This window comes from Rhincodon typus, chromosome 35 (genome assembly GCF_021869965.1).
Source record: "Rhincodon typus isolate 14 chromosome 35, sRhiTyp1.1, whole genome shotgun sequence".
NCBI lineage: Eukaryota > Metazoa > Chordata > Chondrichthyes > Orectolobiformes > Rhincodontidae > Rhincodon > Rhincodon typus.
Window position 1 is genome coordinate 20,714,389 of NC_063366.1, and position 17,516 is coordinate 20,731,904.

Sequence of the window (17,516 nt, forward strand, 5' to 3'; positions counted from 1 at the left end):
CAGAATCAAATGCTCTCTGAACCCATAACTGTGTCTTCATGAGGAATCTCAATCACTTTAATTAAACATGACTTGCTTTTAACAAACTCATCCTGGCTTTCTACAATTATTCCATACTTGCTTAGCCATGTGGAAGATTATCCTTAAATTTTCCCACCACCAAGGTTAATCTCACAGGCATGTTGCTGCTGGATTTAGTTTGACACTTATTTAAAACAAGTTGAAAATTTACAATCTTACAAAATTACAACATTACAATCTTCTGACACCTAATTTTAAATTTGAATTGGATGAATACTTGACTATAAAAACAATATTGCAGGACAGCAGGAGGAAAGGGACTGGACTTGGACCAGCTGAATAGCTCTATCTATGCACCCTGCAGCCTCAAGAGCTAAAACGGTTGGATATTCCCACTACCTACTTCATGCCCCAATGTGTGGTGGCTCTGACTGAAATTCCACAGCAAACTGTGTTGCATTCACAAGTAACAAATAGCCCATTGACTCAAAGAAGTGATTTATGGAATAATCCAAATGAGTTGGGAAGGGAAGCTGTAAGGATACATATTCTGGAGAAATTTGCAAATAAAACAAACAACAAGTTTACGCTCTGATTCTTGGATTGACTGATGAAATAGCTTTTTGTCTTACAAACCTTGCTTTCATTCCAATGAATCTCAGAAGTTGTTGAAGGAAGAAGCAATTTTCAAATGTTATCCTGCACTCTAATATAGGTTAAAATTGCATAAATATTGACCCAGTCTGAATACTCTGCGGGAATAGAGTGCAAATGATTTTTATAAAATAGATATTTTCATTTGGCTGAACTGAGAATTATTTTCACAGCAGATAATGATGAGAGAGAAATAATTCAAGCATAAATGATAACGGTGACACCACCGACATCCAGTGTGCACCAACTGAACTCTTTTCAAAATCATTATTTATTATCTGATCATGAATTCCACAAGCAATCAGTTCACCAACCACTTTCAAATCTGATAGGATTCAAATCAGTACTTACAACAGTCTCACCCCATGTACATGTTTAAAATAATTCCAAGACAAGTTCCTATTCTAACGTAAAATAGCTCTCTGCAGTCAAAGGAGTTTCTTTCCATCTAATTTTATGACAAAGCGCTGACATTTTGGACAATATTTACAGATCTGAGCAAATCAAGTCCAGTTTCTCACTGTTATTAAATCATGCGTGAGATATACATTACTGCAGCATGATGAGAGTCTGGAGAAAATCAGACTGACATTTTTATTGTGATTGAACACAGACCCCCTGTAAAGAATCCGCGGAGCCGAAGTGAAATGATTTGGTGACCCCCTGGATAGACTTCACTGATCCTGAAGTGAAATGATTTGGTGTCTCCCGGGAAAGACTCCACTGACCCTGCAGTGAAATGATTTGCTGTCCCCCTGGAAAGCCTCCACTGAGCCCAGTCTGAGAACCACTGACTGATTCATCTCCAACACCGTCATGTAGCGCCACCTTCCGCCTGTGGAGCAACATTACAGGCTGAAGGGCCCCGGATTCCTGCAGCTCACAACCTCAGGGATTATGGGATGCATCAGTCAGTGTCCCGCAGATTGTCAGCGGGGCGGAGTTTTTCCCATCAATATTCCGTCCCGGATTGAAGTAGGGAAAGATCCTCTCAGTGAAAGTGTGGGTGAAAGTGTGGAGATGGGACATGGTGTCCGCATTGTAAAATGACACCTGTCCACCTTCATAGTCCAGGAAAACCCCGATCTTCCAGGGATTCACACTCGGGGAGAGGGGGGTCACTGAGGGGGAGGTGGCGGCTAGATAACCTTTTCCGGGAAACAGCTCCACAATCCAGAATCCGGTCTCCTCCTCCGGGTGGACCAACCCTTTCCTCTTCACAGACTCCCGGGCCACTCCCAGACTCCACCCGGTCTTCTCACCCACCTCCACCTCCCAGTAATGTCCACCTGATGTGAATCCCTCTGATCCCAGGACACTGAGCCAGGGATCAAATCTTTCCGGGGAGTCAGGGAGCGGCTGCGGTTTGTCTCCGAGTCTCACACTGGTCCGGTCCTCAGACAGGATGAGCCGGGGATGCGCTGTGTTCGGATCCAGAGTCAGAGAGGCTGGAGCTGGGGGAGAGATCAAATAACACCGTCAGTGAGAGGGAGAGAGGGAGGGAGAGGGGAACGAAGGGGAGCAGGTAGTGAGGGGCTGAGCGATGGAAGGTGATGGCTAAGGTGAGAGCCGGAAAGGGAGGGTGTGAAGGAGAGAGAGGGCGAGGGAAAGGGCAGTGAGTGAAGGTCAGAGCAGTGAAGGATGAGAGTGGAGGAATGAGGAGGAAGGATGAGTAAGATGGGGGATGGGGAGAGAAGAGTGAGGGAGGGGAGGTGAGAGGCCTCATTTGGAGGGGAGTGGCTGGGGAAATGAAGTGCATGGGAAGAGCAGACGGAGGAGAGATGGAGGGGAAGGGGAGACAGGCAATGGAAGGTGAGAGAGAAGGGGAGATTGAGGAGATGTGGGATTGAGGGGAGGGATGGGGAGAGGGGAGAGAGGGTGAAGAGTGAGGAGGAGTGGGAAAGAGAGGAGGGGAGAGTAAAGGGGCAGCATGAGAGAGAGAGAGGTGTGGACAATCAGGGGGATGTCAGGGGGGCCTGAACAAGAGAAGGTTTGAGTGCTCGGGTGAGAGTGATGGGAAGGGGTAAACCGAAGGGGGAGGAGGAGGAAAGATCAGGTCGGGGAGTGCAGCATAATCTAGAGATCCAGGAGGAGTGAGGAGAAGAAGGGGGAATTGAGGGGATGGGAAATGTGATTGCAGTGACAAGGGGGAGTGGACTGTGGAGGGGAAACTGAAATACATAGAATACAGGGAGAACTAGCCATTTGTATACAGAACTGGATCAAAGGTAGTAGGAAGGGGAGGGCGAGGTGATGTGAGTGAGTGGGAATGGGGGCAGTGAGGGGAGGCAAGAACAATGGGCAGCAAGGCAGTGGTGAGATTGAGGGAGGAGTTGCATTTGTAAGGAAGGGTTTAGGGAAGGCTGAGGGGATCATGGCAGAGAGTGGGAGGAAATGAGGCGAGATTTTTAAATTCAGAGTGAAGAGTTGGGGAGTGATGGAAGATGGATCAGTGGAAGCTGAGGAAGGATTTGGGAAAGGGTGTGAAGGTTTTATGAGGGGAGGGGACCATCTGGGATGGGGTAGGATACAACGGATGAAAGTACAGAATGAGGGCAGGAGGACTACAAAAATAAGTGGACAGTTGAGACGGGGAGATGAGGAGAGTGAGGGGCAGGATTGAGGCAGGGACATGGGGTGAGTGAGGGGAAAGTGAAAGGGAGGTGAGAGTGAGGAGGAAGCAATGGCTGAGCTGGAGGGGGAATAATGAGGGAGAAAGGCAGGTTACTTTTGGACATGGAAGGGATGAGTGAGTGGGAGAGGAGGGTGAGTGGTGGGGAATGAGGGGGACGGGGAGGGGAGGGTTCAGAGGAAGGGGAATTAAGCGATATGTGAAAGTGAGAGTGGAACAAAATAAGGGGCTGTGGGGATTCTGGAGGTGAGTGAATTGGAGGATGAGGTGGAGTTTGTTTGAGGGGGAGAAGAGAGTAAAGACGAGGGGAGTGTAGGATGGGGGCTGTTTAAAAGGGAAGAGACACAGGTCTCAGGATTTGAGGGATTCTTGAATGTGGAGGAGGTGAGTGAATTGGAGGATGAGGTGGAGAGTGAGAGATGTGGAGGCGAGAGTGAAGGGGAAGGGGAGTTTAAGGAGGCAAGATTAAGAAGGAGAGGAGAGTCAGAGTTGGGGAAAACCATGGCATAGTGAGTATGGACGAGTGGAGTAGAAGGGGAAGGCACATGTGAGATGGGACTGAGGGCCAGTGAGGCAGAGGGCAAGAGAAGAGCAAGGTTGAAGGGAGAGTGACCAGGTTGAGAAGCTGTGTTTGAGGGTCCAGTGAGGGAGAGTAAGCTGAGACAATGTTAGAAGTGAGCAGGAGGGGACTGTGAATTTGTGAGGGAAGGGGAGAGCAGGAAGGAGAGAGGAGCACTGATGGGGAGGGTCAATTGGAGAATATGAGAAACAAGAGAATAAGGGGGTAGGTGGAGTGGCAAGGAGTAAAGATTGGAGAGTGAGGTGGAGGGGAGAGTGTAATATAGGGGAAAGTGAATTTAGGAGTGAGGACAATCAAAGTGAGGGAATGCTGAATGATGAACAATCGAGAGAAATGGATGGATGTGAGGAATGTAGACGTGAGTGGGATCGGAGTTGGAGATGGAAGTGTGAGGCCATTGTCTGTATGGCTAAGCGACAGTATATGGCAGGGATAACCCAACAGGAGAATGATGTTGAGGGGAAAGTGACCGGGATAGGAAGTCGCTGGAGGGGTTAGTGAGTGATAGGGAATAGTGCGTGGAGAGGGAGTAGGAGAGGCTCGAGGTGGAGAGTAGAACTGAGTGTGTGGTCAAAGATGGGAGTGGGGAATGAGCAGGAGGGAGACTGCAAGAGCAGGTCAGGGGTGGGGAGTAGAGAGTGAGGTCCATAGATGAGTGTTGGGCAGGGAAGTCGAGGGGAGCGGGGCCTGCTTGGAGTCCAAAGGGGAGAATATAGTGAGGGATAGAGACAAGGAAACTTGAGGAGAGAGCGATACAGTGATTAAAGAGGCTGAGTGATGATGCCAATATTGTGGAGGAAGGCAGAGGCATGGGGTAAGGGAGAAGGGGAGGGAAGTGGAGATGATGACCATGATTAGGAGGAGAATCAAGCAGAACGGAGGTGACAGTGAAAGGGGGATATGTGGGAGAAGGCCGAGAGTGTGTGGGTGAGTGAAGGGGTGTGGACAGTCGGGGGGTGTGTGAGTGACAGGGAGTTGCAGTGAGGTGGGGGAGAGATAGGAGAGTGGGTTGAAGAGAAACTGAGGGGGAAATGTGAATGAGAGGGTCGACTGAGGATGAGTGATTATGAGGGCAAGTTGGCCGGGAGAGTGACGTTTTGATGCTGGAGTAGAATGAGGGTAAAGTGTGAGGGGAGAGAGGCTCAGGGGAAGTGTGAGTGATGATGGAGGGTGAAGGGGAAGTGGAGGGAGATCGGGCGAGTGGTCGGGGAAGGTGAGTGTGAGGAAGAGGAGGAAATGAAGGGGAAGTCTGAGAGAACAGGGGCATTATGGGAAGGGGTTGTTTCATTGGAGGGAGTGAGTGAGGGTGAAGTGGAAGAAGAGATGAGATAGAGAAAGGAGGCAAGGGAGAGTGGACAGGAGAATTCGGGATGGTGGATGGGAGTTTGAGGAGTGAAAAACTCGGTGGGGGGAGATAGTGTAAGACATGAGCATTGTGAGGGAGAAGGGAGTCTTTACAAGGAAGAATTATAGAAATAAAGCATTACTTCAACAGAGAAAAACTGCAGAATTGTGAGGTGAAAATATGTTAGTTTTTTTTATTTGTTCACAGGACGTGGGCATTTCTGGCAAGGCCAGCACTTATTGCCCAGATGGCAGTTAAGTGTCAATCACATTGCTGTGGGCCTGGAGTCACACGTAGGCCAGACCGGGTAAGGATGACAGTTTTCTTCCCTGAGGGACATCACTGAACCAGATTTCCCCACAATTAAAAATGGATTCATGGTCATCATTAGATTCTTAGTTCCAGATTATTTTCTGCTGTGGCAGGATTCAAACGTAGGTCCCCAGGACATTACCTGGGTCTCTGGATTAACAGTCCAGCAATAACACCACTAGGCCGTTGCCTCCCCAGTATGCAGCAACAGTGAGTCATTAAGAAGGCTAATGGGATGTTAACCTTTATCTCAAGATAAATTGAACATATAAGTAAAAATGTTATCCTTTAGTTACAGAGAGAAGAGGTGAATTCACTTCTTGAGTCACGTAGTAAAAGTAAAGTGAAGTTACCATATCCTCAGATGCTGCTCTCTGATGCAAGAGAGAGAGAGAGAAAGAAAGAGAAGGCTGGAGTTGAGTTTAAGCCAGGGATCACTGCTGCTTTTCATCATTTATCTAAATGATTTAGATGTGAACATAGAACGTACGGTCGGTAAGTTTGCAGATGACACCGAAGTTGGAGATATAGTGGACAGCAAAAATGGGCCAATGGGCCAAGGAGTGGCAGATGGATTTTAATTTAGTTAGGTGTGAGGTGCTGCATTCTGGAAAAACGAATAACTTCTCAAGTGTTGTGACAGATTCTGTCTCCTTTCAGGCAGTGAGTTCCTGACAACCACAACTGTCTTGTTGAAAAATATTATCCTTAATTCCCCTCTGCAACTGTTGCTCCTCCCCTTAAATCTATGTCCCTAGTTTATTGACACTTCCATGAAGGGGAAAGGTACCTTTCTATTTACCCAAACTATACTTCTCATAATTTTGTTAAGCTTCATTAGTTTCACCCCTCAAACTTCTCTGCTTCAATGAAAACAACCCCAGCCTATCAAGTCTGTCTTCAGGGGTGAAAAGCTTTAGCCAGGCAATATCTTGGTGAATCTCAGCTGTTCCAGCCCTACCCCGTCTCCTGTTGGAATTTCTATATACTTCCTTAAAAAGATCACATGGAGGAACTTTAAGAATTCTGCCCTGTCTGAGCTTTTCACAATCTGCCTGTTCCTGTTCATACTGGAGAGTTTGAATTCCCCCGAAATTATAACCTTATTATTTTTAAACTTCTCTGAGATTTTGCCGATATTATCAGTGCTTTATCTCTCTCAGACTGAGGTGGGTCCATCGTACACTCCAACCATGTCATTGCCTCATTTTTGTAAAGTTCTCCCCATGTGGCCTCAATTGAGTCTTTGGAGACTCTGGACTTCAGGACTCAGTACCGAGTTCAATAAATTTATGAGGCTCAATACCTTCTTCCATATTTTTTACCCACCCCCACAGCCCATGCTCTGGCATGACATGGGCTACTTTTAGCACAGCCAACCCATTTCAGCCTTGTTATGGTCCCCATTAGCAGCTTTTCTGTCTCCTTAGCTTCCCCTTATCCATCCCTTTGACTGTTTAACTGTTGTTTTCTCCCTCTGTTCTCTGTCTCTCTTGGTTATTTACTGTTTTACCATCAACCCCCACCTTCACGATATGTGCCACCTTTTTCTGGCAACTGGACCAAAAATGTTAAATCTGCTTTCTACCCCCTGATGCTGCCAGACCTTCTGAGATTGAATGGCGATATCTGTTTCCCCTGTAGATTTCCAGCTTGTGCAGTTTTTTGTTCCATTTTAGGGTAAGTTGTGTTGTTGTAATTTGCCTTGGGTTATTGATAGCCAGATTAGAGAGACGGACCAGGGAAAGTGGAAATAAATATGATGGGGCAGGTGGTAGTGTAGACAGGGAGGCGGCGAGGATGAGATTAGTAGCAAGAGAGGTTGGAATAGTGGAGATGCAGAAGTAGGAAGTGATGTAGAGGAAAATTGAGGGAATGACAGAGACAGGTGGAGCGGCAGTGATGAGAAATAAGATTGGACTGTGGGGTGGAGGAGAGAGAGGTGAGGAAGGGAGCGTGAAGCTAACGGCGGGAGTGCGAGTGAGGGGACAGTAATGGGAAGTGAAAAGAAAGAGCATTGTGGGATACGAGGGGAGGGGAGAGTGAGAGGAACGGGACAGACAGAGCATCAGGACAGAGTGAGAGAGAAACACGAACAGGAGTAAGACAAAAGTGTTGTGATTGATAATGAAGTGAAGAAGTCAACAGTGAGCGGGAGGGAAATTTAAGTGAGTTGGGAGTGAAATGAGAGGCAAGAGGGAACAAAGGGTGGGGTGACTCAGGGTGAGGTTGGAGGAGGGAGTGAGTGCAGCAGCTTCTTGGCCTCGTGAGTCTGGGGGCTGGAGCTGGCACGAGGCAGCATCAGGACCAGGGCAGGTCTTGTGGCTCTACCCAATACCCCGTCACCGCACACTCCCCCCCCACCCCACACCTGCCTGCCCCCAACTCCGCCCCTCTCCCATTTTCACAGTTTTGCTCCATCTTTCGAATTCTCACAGGTTCACCCCTTCCTAAACACCCAGGCACACAGTGTGGCAAACCCTCTCCATGGGTAAACATCCCTCAGTCCTTTTGACCAGAGTTGGTCACTGTGAGAAGAGGCAGCAGAAAGGAAAGCAGATCGGAGGACGGCAGGAGTGGAAGGAAGAGTGAAAGACAGAGAGAGTGCGGGTGGAAGGTGGAGGGAATGTAAAGTGCAAAAATAAATTATAATAGAGAGAGGGTAGAAAAATGATAGTGAAAAGGCTAAGTGAGGGCACCTGTGCAGGATGGGAGTGTCCTGGTGGGTAGACAGCGTGGGACAGTGACTGAGTGAGAGAAAGAGAGGGAACAAGTGAAAACGGCAAAGGGAGGGTAATATTTGAGAAAATGGGAGAGAAGAGAGATTGTGCAAGATGGGATAGAGAGAAAGTAGGAGAGCAAGTGGAGTCAGAGAATGAGAGCAAAGCGCTGAGGGAGAGTGTGCGAAGGAGATCAGGATTGGGAGGGGGAATTGAAACAAGGAGGAGGAGAGAAAGCAGGGGACAGGGAGAGAGTGAGGAGGAGAGGGATTGGAGATGAAGAGGAAAGGAGGAGGAATCAGCTGGGACAGAGATGAGGAGTCTGGGAGAGAGGGAGTGAGGAGAGAATGGATGGAGAGTGTGGGTGGGAATTAACATTCCCTCTCAGCAGCATGCTCATGTTGTGATATTCCCTTTGGGCAGGTGGCAGATGTTACTGTACAGGATGCACACAATCTGACTGTGTACAGCTGCACAATGTAATATGTGTAAACAAAACTAAAATGAGAGGGATTCTGTTGAGGAGAAAGAGAGCTTCCTGAACAGTGAGATCAAACTGGTGAGGGAGGAGAGTGAAGGAACCAGGTTGCAGTGGGAAGGAGGCACTGTGTCACACAGCATCAGAAAGGAGGACTATGGGTCTGAGAGAAACAGTGCTGCCCCTCCCACCTCCACTTTGAAAATCAATGAGCTCAACTTTTCCCTGCCACTGCATCCATGTCCTGAAATCCAGGGGGGTTCAGGGCTTGAGTGTCAGGACATTCTGGTTTCTGAAGACAGACTGAAAACAGCTGCAATATGAGCAGATTAAGTCTGTTTTCATGATTATCCTGGTCCTTTAAAAATTCACAACATAACTATAAGTTCACCATGAATTATGGAAGGCTACAACACAGACAGACGTCAGTCAGGCCATCATCTGTGTGCTCAATCACTTTAATGGAACATGTCATTTCATCTTTTAGAGGACAACTGGCAATGGGCAACAAATCCTGGCCGAGCCAGTAATACCCATACCCCACATTCAGATCCAGCTGGTATTGTTCAAACTTACAGTGATGGAAATGTAGATGGATTTCAGAAGGGATCACACGTTAAAGGTCTTTGTCGAAGAAAGTAAGGTCAGAGAACAGCTTCAAATGCACAGGGATCCAGGATGGCTATTTTAAGATTGACTTTATAAAATCTTTAAGGAGAGTTGTGGAGCTTGTAAGGAGAGAGATCTATTGATCAAATGTCCATAGATGGAAAGCAGGAAGGAAAGTTGGGTGGACAGCAATTAAGTGGGGAGAGAAGGTGTGTCCAGTGGAAAAAACAATCCCAATTTTTAAAAAATTAAAAATTTAAGATGACAATAAAGCCTAAAGACAGCTGGAATACAGCCCAGAAGAAAGCTAACATCTGTCCTGAACCCAGCATAGCTGCAGTGTAAATACAACTGCTCAAATTTGAAAAGAGGTAAAATGCAAAACAGATTAGATTTCTTCAGTAATCTGTGACTCTATCAATTTACAAATAGTTAATATTTGCAGATTTTATTACATACCAAACATACAGCTTGAATGAATTGTCAGTTTTTATGCCCCTCCATATTTAATGGCTGAAGGACCTTGGAATGGTACCTTTCTCCATTGTGCCTTGACAGCATTTCTCCCAAGCTTGAGTGTGATGGCCTCATAGTATTATCACGAGACTATTAATCCAGAAGCTCAGCTAATATTCTGGGGACCCGATTTGACTCCTGCCTCATAAGATGGTGGATTCTGAATTCAATTTAACCATGCAACCATTGTCAACGGTCAGCAAAACCCATCTGGTCATTCATGTTCTTCAGGGAAAGAAATCTGTCATCATCACCTGGTCCGCCTACACATGACTCCAGATCCACAGCAAGGTGTTTGAATCTCAATTGCCCTGTGAAATGACCTAACAAGCTGCTCAGTTGTATCAATCACTACAAAGTCTCAACAAAGGAATGAAACTAGAAGGACCATCTAGCATTGACCTAGGCATTGGAAAAGACAATGGCCGAAACAGCCCTGTCAATCCTGCAAAGTCCTCGTTACTAATATCAAGGAACTCTCCCAAAATGGGGAGAGCTGTCTCACACTATTTAAGCAACAGCCTGACATAAACATACTTACAGAACCATAGCTTACAGACAATGTCCTCGACACCACCATCACCATCCCTGGATATGTCTTTTCCCACTAGCAGGACAGACCCAATAGAGGTGATAGCACAATGGTGTACAACTGGGAGGGAGTTGCCCTTTGATTCCTCAACATTAATTCAAGTCCCGTAAGGTCTTGTGGCTTCAGGTTGTTACACATTTGGGGAGAATAATTGTGAAGTGGAAGGCAGGAAGCTCAAATGTGTAGTTCCTTTCAGAGATTTGTGCTTTGTCTGTACTTAGAAATTAAAAAAAAAATATGTGCATAGCTGTGAGCAGCAGCTGAAGTTGCCAGGACAGAGAGCATCAAAAATTGACAGAAGTGAATCAAAAAAGCCTCACAGGTGTCAGGTAAAACAGCAATCTTGTTTTGATGTTGTGACAACGAGTTTGAACTCGGCCAATTAACTTAAAACCAAATGCAGTGATTTAAAGCAAATTGAACTTAAAAACTGATGGTGTTGACAACCTGAAATCAATCACGTTATAAGAATATGATTATGTCATTACAGGTATGTAAGACAAGGGCTTTTGGAAAATCGGAGAGAGCCAACTGCCATCTGAAAGAGAAACAACTGCCACCTGCCACAGTTAGCACCATTCAGCTCTCAGAGAAAGCCCATCGAATTCATTAAAAATACCACGGTATTTTAGCTCAAAGTCCTCTTTGGAGAAATTATACAGATAAAATATCCCTGACAGAGGAATTAGCGGACGAAAGGTGTTTGTGAAGAGACCGGAGATTACAGAATATTCCAGAAGACATTCTGTGCGAACTTGGAGAGATTAAGCTATAATTTATTGCTTCTTATTAATTGGGTTTCTATTAGTGTGACTTGTCTTTATTTAAACAGCATTCCAGTAGAATTTAGAGGAGGTAGGAAGTACTTAGTAGTATAAGTGGGAATTGTCGGTTTGTCAGTAAGTTTGTTAATTTGTTGGGTTAAATAAATAAGTTGTTTCTTGTTACTTATAAAGTGGAGATCATGGATTTTCCTTCTTTTAACCACTCTTTAAATAGATTATGAGGGGAACGACGAGCTTCTCTGGCTGTTTCGGGGGTAATTATTAATGGGGGACCCCTACTCCTGTCATAACAGACTGGGGCTTGTGTTTTAGTTTAATTATCAGAGGGGTTTGGCCTTTCCCCATCGTAACAAGTTTAAACATGGATAAGGAAACCTCCTCCAGCTCTGGATGATGTTTAGCTTGTTCTGTGGCTCTGGGTCACCCTCCATCACCTCCCCCTCCTCCCTGCACCCATTCTAACAAGAACATAGATTCCTGTATTACAGTGTTGCTTCTATGAACTGAAGCATTGTATCATTTCTCTAGAGCTGCTTTACAAAGGAACGCTGTCGAAGAAGGTGTACAATGCACTAATCTTCACCAAAGCAGTGGGGGTAAGGGTGATACTCTGTGTCACCAGGAATGATGCCAATAGGAGGGCCCTTCTCACCAGCTGTCTATTTAGATTGTGGTGCTCATTCAAAAATGCTGGTGGTGAGGCATTCTGCCAAAGGCTGGCAGAAACAGCCCTGTCGACCCTGCACAGCCTTCAGGGAGTCTTTGAAAGTGATAAAATTCTAACTGGAACAGTAAGGTCAGATGCAGGAAGGATGTTTTTAATGGTGTGGTGGTCTAGAATCAGGGGTCATAGTTTAAGGATGAGGCTATAAATTTCAGTACAGGGATGAGGGAGATATTTCTTTGCCAAGGCAGTATTGAGTTGATGGAATTCACTGCCACAGAAAGTGGTCAAGGTCAAAATATGAAGTGTTTTCTAGAAGCCAGCACATACAGGTCTTATGGCTAAAGGGATCAAGGGATACGAATCTCTCAGTCTTTATATCACAAGCAGAGCAACGACAAGATCAAAATCACACGCTACACTTAACCCACTTCCAATTATTTCCAATGCATACTCTCTCGCTGCAGAATATGTATCCAGAGTTCCCTCTCTAAACTTAAGGAGACATTTTTGTGTAAACAAACTGGAGATATTTGATATACAGAGGATTCAAGTTAATCTTCATCTTCCAGTGCTGTACATGTCCCACCTGGATGGTTTATCTGACCGTATGACAATATGATATATAAGCAGAATTGGGCTATTTGACCCATTGGATCAGCTCTGTCATTTGATCATGGCTGATATGTTCCTCAACCCGACACTCCTGGCTTGTCCCCATAACCTTTGATCTCCTTACTAATCATGAACCTTCTCCCATAACCCTTGATCTCCTTACTAATCATGAATCTGTCTCTCTCTGTCTGAAATACACTCAATGACTTGTGCTCCACAATCCTCTGCAGGAAGGAGTTCCACAGATTCACCATCGTCTGGCTGAAGAAATTCTTTCTCATCCCAGTTCTGAATGGCCGTCTGTTCACTCAAAGACTGTGTCTTTGAATCCTAATCTCTCCTACAAGTACAAACATCTTCTGCATGTCCACTGTATCCAAGCCCCTCATTATTCAATCTGAAGCCTCCTCATCCTTCCAAACTCCATCGAGTACAGAACTAGAGTCTTCAACTGCTCCACATATGACAAGTCCTTCATTCCTGCGATCACTTCTGTAATCCTCCTCTGATTCCCCTCCAATGCCAGGATATCCTTCCATAGACACAAGTCCCAAAACTGCACCAAATATTCCAAATGTCAGTTTATAGAATGGTCCTACCATTTGTCAAGGGAGTTGGGATTATAGAGTTGAATAATTGGGTTGGATTTGCAGATAATTACAGCACCAATCAGAGTAGCCATGATCTTGTCAAATAGCAGAACAGGCGCAAGTTGCTGAACAACCTTTTCCTGTTCATGTTGTGTTGCCTATTTGTCCTTGTGTCTTGTGCTGGAATTCCCGTCAGAAATAATATACTGTATTAGTTCTCTCCGTGTCCTGCCCAACATCCATATAACAACTAACAGCATCAAAACCAATAATTTCAGACCACCAAGATGCTGTTTCCTTGACCTTGCTGTTCACACATTGGTTCCCTCATTTCCAACTATAACAACAAGGAATATTCCTCAAAAATACTTCACTGGCTCAGAAGATCTTTGGCCACACTGTGGGCATGAAGGCAGATTTCTTGTCAACCACCCCCTCTCCCAGGACCACTCTGAACCTTCCCAATCTCAAAACCCATGGAAAACTGATCATGAATATTGTCTTGAATCCCAATCCTCAGACTGGATTGAGCCACTGACAAAAATCATAGAGCTCCGAGTTAGTTGACTGCTCAATCAAAGGGATCATTCAAAATATATCCCTCACTACCTCCAAACTCTGTTATCACTATCATTATAGAAGCTTATAAACGTTCCTAACTTGCAGAAGATTTGCAGATCATGGTTAATCTACAAATGTTTATCTGGTTCCTGTTTTCTTCTTTCACCATTTTGGGAAGATCATCACACAACCTCCATTATCAGTTTCCAAATCCCCTTTTCTTGATGAAAATGGTTCATTCCCCCAGCAGATAATGTGCTGGTGGGACAGGCTCTGTGCTGTCTAAATGTCTTCCTGATGATATGATAAAATGTCACCCAAATCGCAATTGAGATAAAGCCAGCTTAGCTTCTTCTAGAAATTGGGTTTCCATGCTCTACTCTTCCAGTTCGACAGATTTCTTCATAGTCCTGATTCACAGGGCTGACGGCTTCAGGCACTTACCCAGATGTACACACAGAAAGTAAAATATAACGAGGAAGCGCCTCCCAGGATTAACAAGTAACATGATTAAACTGAGGATGAGGAGCCCTTTTATTTCCTGCACTACTGGATCTATTGTCAGGAATGTTAATGCAAGTGATAACACAGTGTGGAGCTGAATGAACACAACAAGTCAGGCAGCATCAGAGGAGCAGGAAAGCTGACGTTTCAGATCGGGACCCTTCTTCAGAAATGGGGGAGGGGGAAGGCAGCTCTGAAATAAATTGAGATTGCGGGGATTTGGGTTGGGGAAGGCAGGTGGGATGGTGATAGCAGGTAGGTAGGGTGGGGCTTGGTCAGTGAGGTGGGAGGAGCGGATAGGTGGGGGAGAAGACGGATAGGTCAAGGAGGCAGGGGTGAGAGGAGGATTGGCCCTGGGATGAGGCAGGGTGTGGGGAGATCCTGAAGCTCGTAAAGGTGGGATGACGATAGGTGAGTGCAGGTCGGTAGTGGTGGGGACTGGCCCCTGGCCGACCATTGTCTCTGCCTGCTCCTGCCCCACCGAACATATCTCCACTTATCTCAACTCTATTTTCTCCCCCCGGTCCAGGAACTCCCCACCTACGTCCGAGACATGCCCTCCACCACCTCCAAGACTTCCAATTCCCTGGCCGCCAACACCTCGTCTTCACTATGGACGTCCAATCCTTGTATACTTGTATCCCCCACACAGATCACCGAAAAGCCCTCCGCTTCTTCCTCTCCCACATGCCAATGAGACCCCTCCAACGACACCCTCATCCGCTTAACTGAACTTGTCCTTACCCTGTAACAACTTCTCCTTCAACTTCTCCCACTTCCTACAGACAAAGGGGGTGGCCATGAGAACCCGCATGGGCCCAAGCTATGCCTGCCTCTTTGTAGGGTACGTGGAACAATCCCTCTTCCGTAGCTACACTGGCACTAGCCCCCACCTCTTCCTCTGCTACATCAATTACTGCATCGGTGCCGCCTCATGCTCCCACGAGGAGCTTGAACAGTTCATCAACTTTACTAACACCTTCCACCCGAATCTCAAGTTCACCTGGACCATCTCTGATACCTCTCTCTCCTTGCTGGACCTCTCTGTCTCCATCTCCAGTGACCACCTGGAAAATGATATCTATTTCAAGCCCACCAACTCCCACAGCACCACCTCACTAATCAATCCCCACCACTACCGACCTGCACTCACCTATTGCCATCCCATCGTTACTAGCTTCAAGATCTCCCCACCCCCTGCCTCATCCCAAGGCCAATCCTACCTCTCATCCCCGCCTCCTTGACCTGTCTGTCTTCTGTCTCACCTATTTGCTCCTCCCACACCACTGACCAATCCCCACCACTACCTACCTACTATCACCATCCCACCTACCTTCCCCAGCAAAAGCCCCTGCCTCTCTATTTATTTCAGAGCCCCATTCCCTTCCTCCATTTCTGAAGAAGGGTCTCGCCCTGAAACATCAGCTTTGCTGCTCCTCTGATGCTGCCTGACCTGCTGTGTTCCTCCAGTTCCACCATGTGTTGTCTGAGACTCCACCATCGGCAGTTCTTACTATCTCTGAGTTAATACATGTGTTTACCTGGGTGAATGCCATGGATCATTTCTCTCCAGACTGTGTACTGTAAAGGGCCGTTGAACTTTTCAATAGACAGAGAGGCATCAGAAGCTGAGAGCCTGTTCTCTTCATCACTAATCCTGTAAATGTTAAACAGCTGATATTACAAATCTGCCTTTCTTAGATTTATGAGCTGATGCAAATGGTCAATGTTTCAGAGTTACTGAAGTATGAATAAATGAGGCAGGAAGTGAAATATCAATCTTGTTTTTATAACAAAGCCAAATATAAATTGATAATGCAAGAGAAATGACTAGAAACAGCCAGAAAAAGAAATAGGCATTATAATCTGACAACAGGTAACACAGCATTCACCATGGAAGATGATAAAAATCCATACCCCAACCCCCAAACCACACCATGTCCCACCTGTGCACAGAGCTTGTGGATCGAGACAAAATAACTGAAAACATCTAAAAGCATCATGTCTAACTGGGTAACATGTGGGCACCACAACCTACCGAGAATCGTGTTCCTTTATCTCCAGCCCCTTGACTATCTTTGATTTTAGTCTCTCCCCCTTTTGGAGGTTGGTCCTTCAGTTGCAGGGACCCTCAGCTATGGAATTCCCTCCCTGAACCTTTCCATCTCTCTATTTCACTTTCCTCCTCTCGGATGCACTAAAACCTGCACCAATCACCTTATTGATAGCTTGGTGTCACTTATTATTATTTTCTAAAGAGCAAATGAAAAGCTTTGGGACATTATATTACATTAAGGAAAACAATTCAAAACAGAAATGTTTTGTCATGAGATGGTCACAGACCGAAGTTGTATTATATAAAAAAAAAACCCAGATAAAGATATAACAAGGTGGAGAGCTGGATGAACACAGCAGGCCAAGCAGCATCAGAGGAGCAGGAAAGCTGACGTTTTGGGTCTAGACCCTTCTTTCATCTCCATTCCCAGATAAAGTATGTGTTTCTCGGCCAGGTCAGGAGCCATGCAGGGACAGGGATGGCCATTCCCTGGAAATATGGGCCTTGCATCGCTCTCAGGGTCAGGGGAAGTTTTTAGCCACACAAACAGCCCAAATCAGGTCAGTATCACTTCCAGCCTGAGGTCCAGGTTGTGTAACTAGAATAGTTTTATAAAAGCTTTATTAAAATTTCATTGTGTTTAAATCCTGCACTCAGATTCTGATTACAAAAACACTGATGTACCAATGGAGTTATGTCGCCCGATAATACATTTTTAAATTTGAAGTAAACTTCTTTTCATAAGAATACTCGCGTGTGAACATAAAAGAACGAACTGTGGCCCGATAAATGGCCCTTTAAGGCGGCGACAATAACCAGGAAATAAACCCATAATAACCCGTAACCTGAGCAAACTGTGCAGAGTTTCAGTAAAGAGCATGTCCTACCTTCTCTTCCGACAAGCTGCCTCCTAAAAGAAATGAATCACAAATAGTGAGGATGACCGGAACAGATTTCAGGGGAGACAGACAGGCTGCTGAAATGAGCAGACACAACACGAAAGTGGAAAGTGATACAATTTGGAAGGAAGATTGAGGAGGGGGTAAAATAAACTGGAACGGACTATCAATCCCACTCACAAACACACTGTCCAAGACAAGCCCACACACTCTCCACCTGGAACTGTAACTGGATTACAATGGGAGTTCCAGGAGAAAATTAAACTTGGAGGACACTGAATTAATAACAAAACCGATATCAACATCACATCCCATTCCCGCGAGGCTCTCGGTATTCCCGAGCTTCTGAAGATAGAGTGGGAGTGGTTCATTCAGTGGCAATA

The 17,516-nt window shown here is 45.8% G+C and overlaps 1 protein-coding gene across 1 annotated transcript in view; it reads right to left on the reverse strand.

Annotated features, from left to right (window-relative positions):
• Positions 1-928: 928 nt before the first annotated feature.
• LOC109914679 (zinc-binding protein A33-like) overlaps positions 929-17,516 on the reverse strand; it is an 18,402-nt gene continuing 1,814 nt past the window's right edge. The window contains exons 4-6 of the mRNA XM_020514286.2: positions 17,122-17,144; positions 15,720-15,835; positions 929-2,129 (exon numbers count right to left, since the gene is read on the reverse strand). Coding sequence (XP_020369875.2) covers positions 1,564-2,129; positions 15,720-15,835; positions 17,122-17,144 — 705 coding nt within the window. The 3' untranslated portion in view covers positions 929-1,563. The remainder of the gene's footprint in view (positions 2,130-15,719; positions 15,836-17,121; positions 17,145-17,516) is intronic.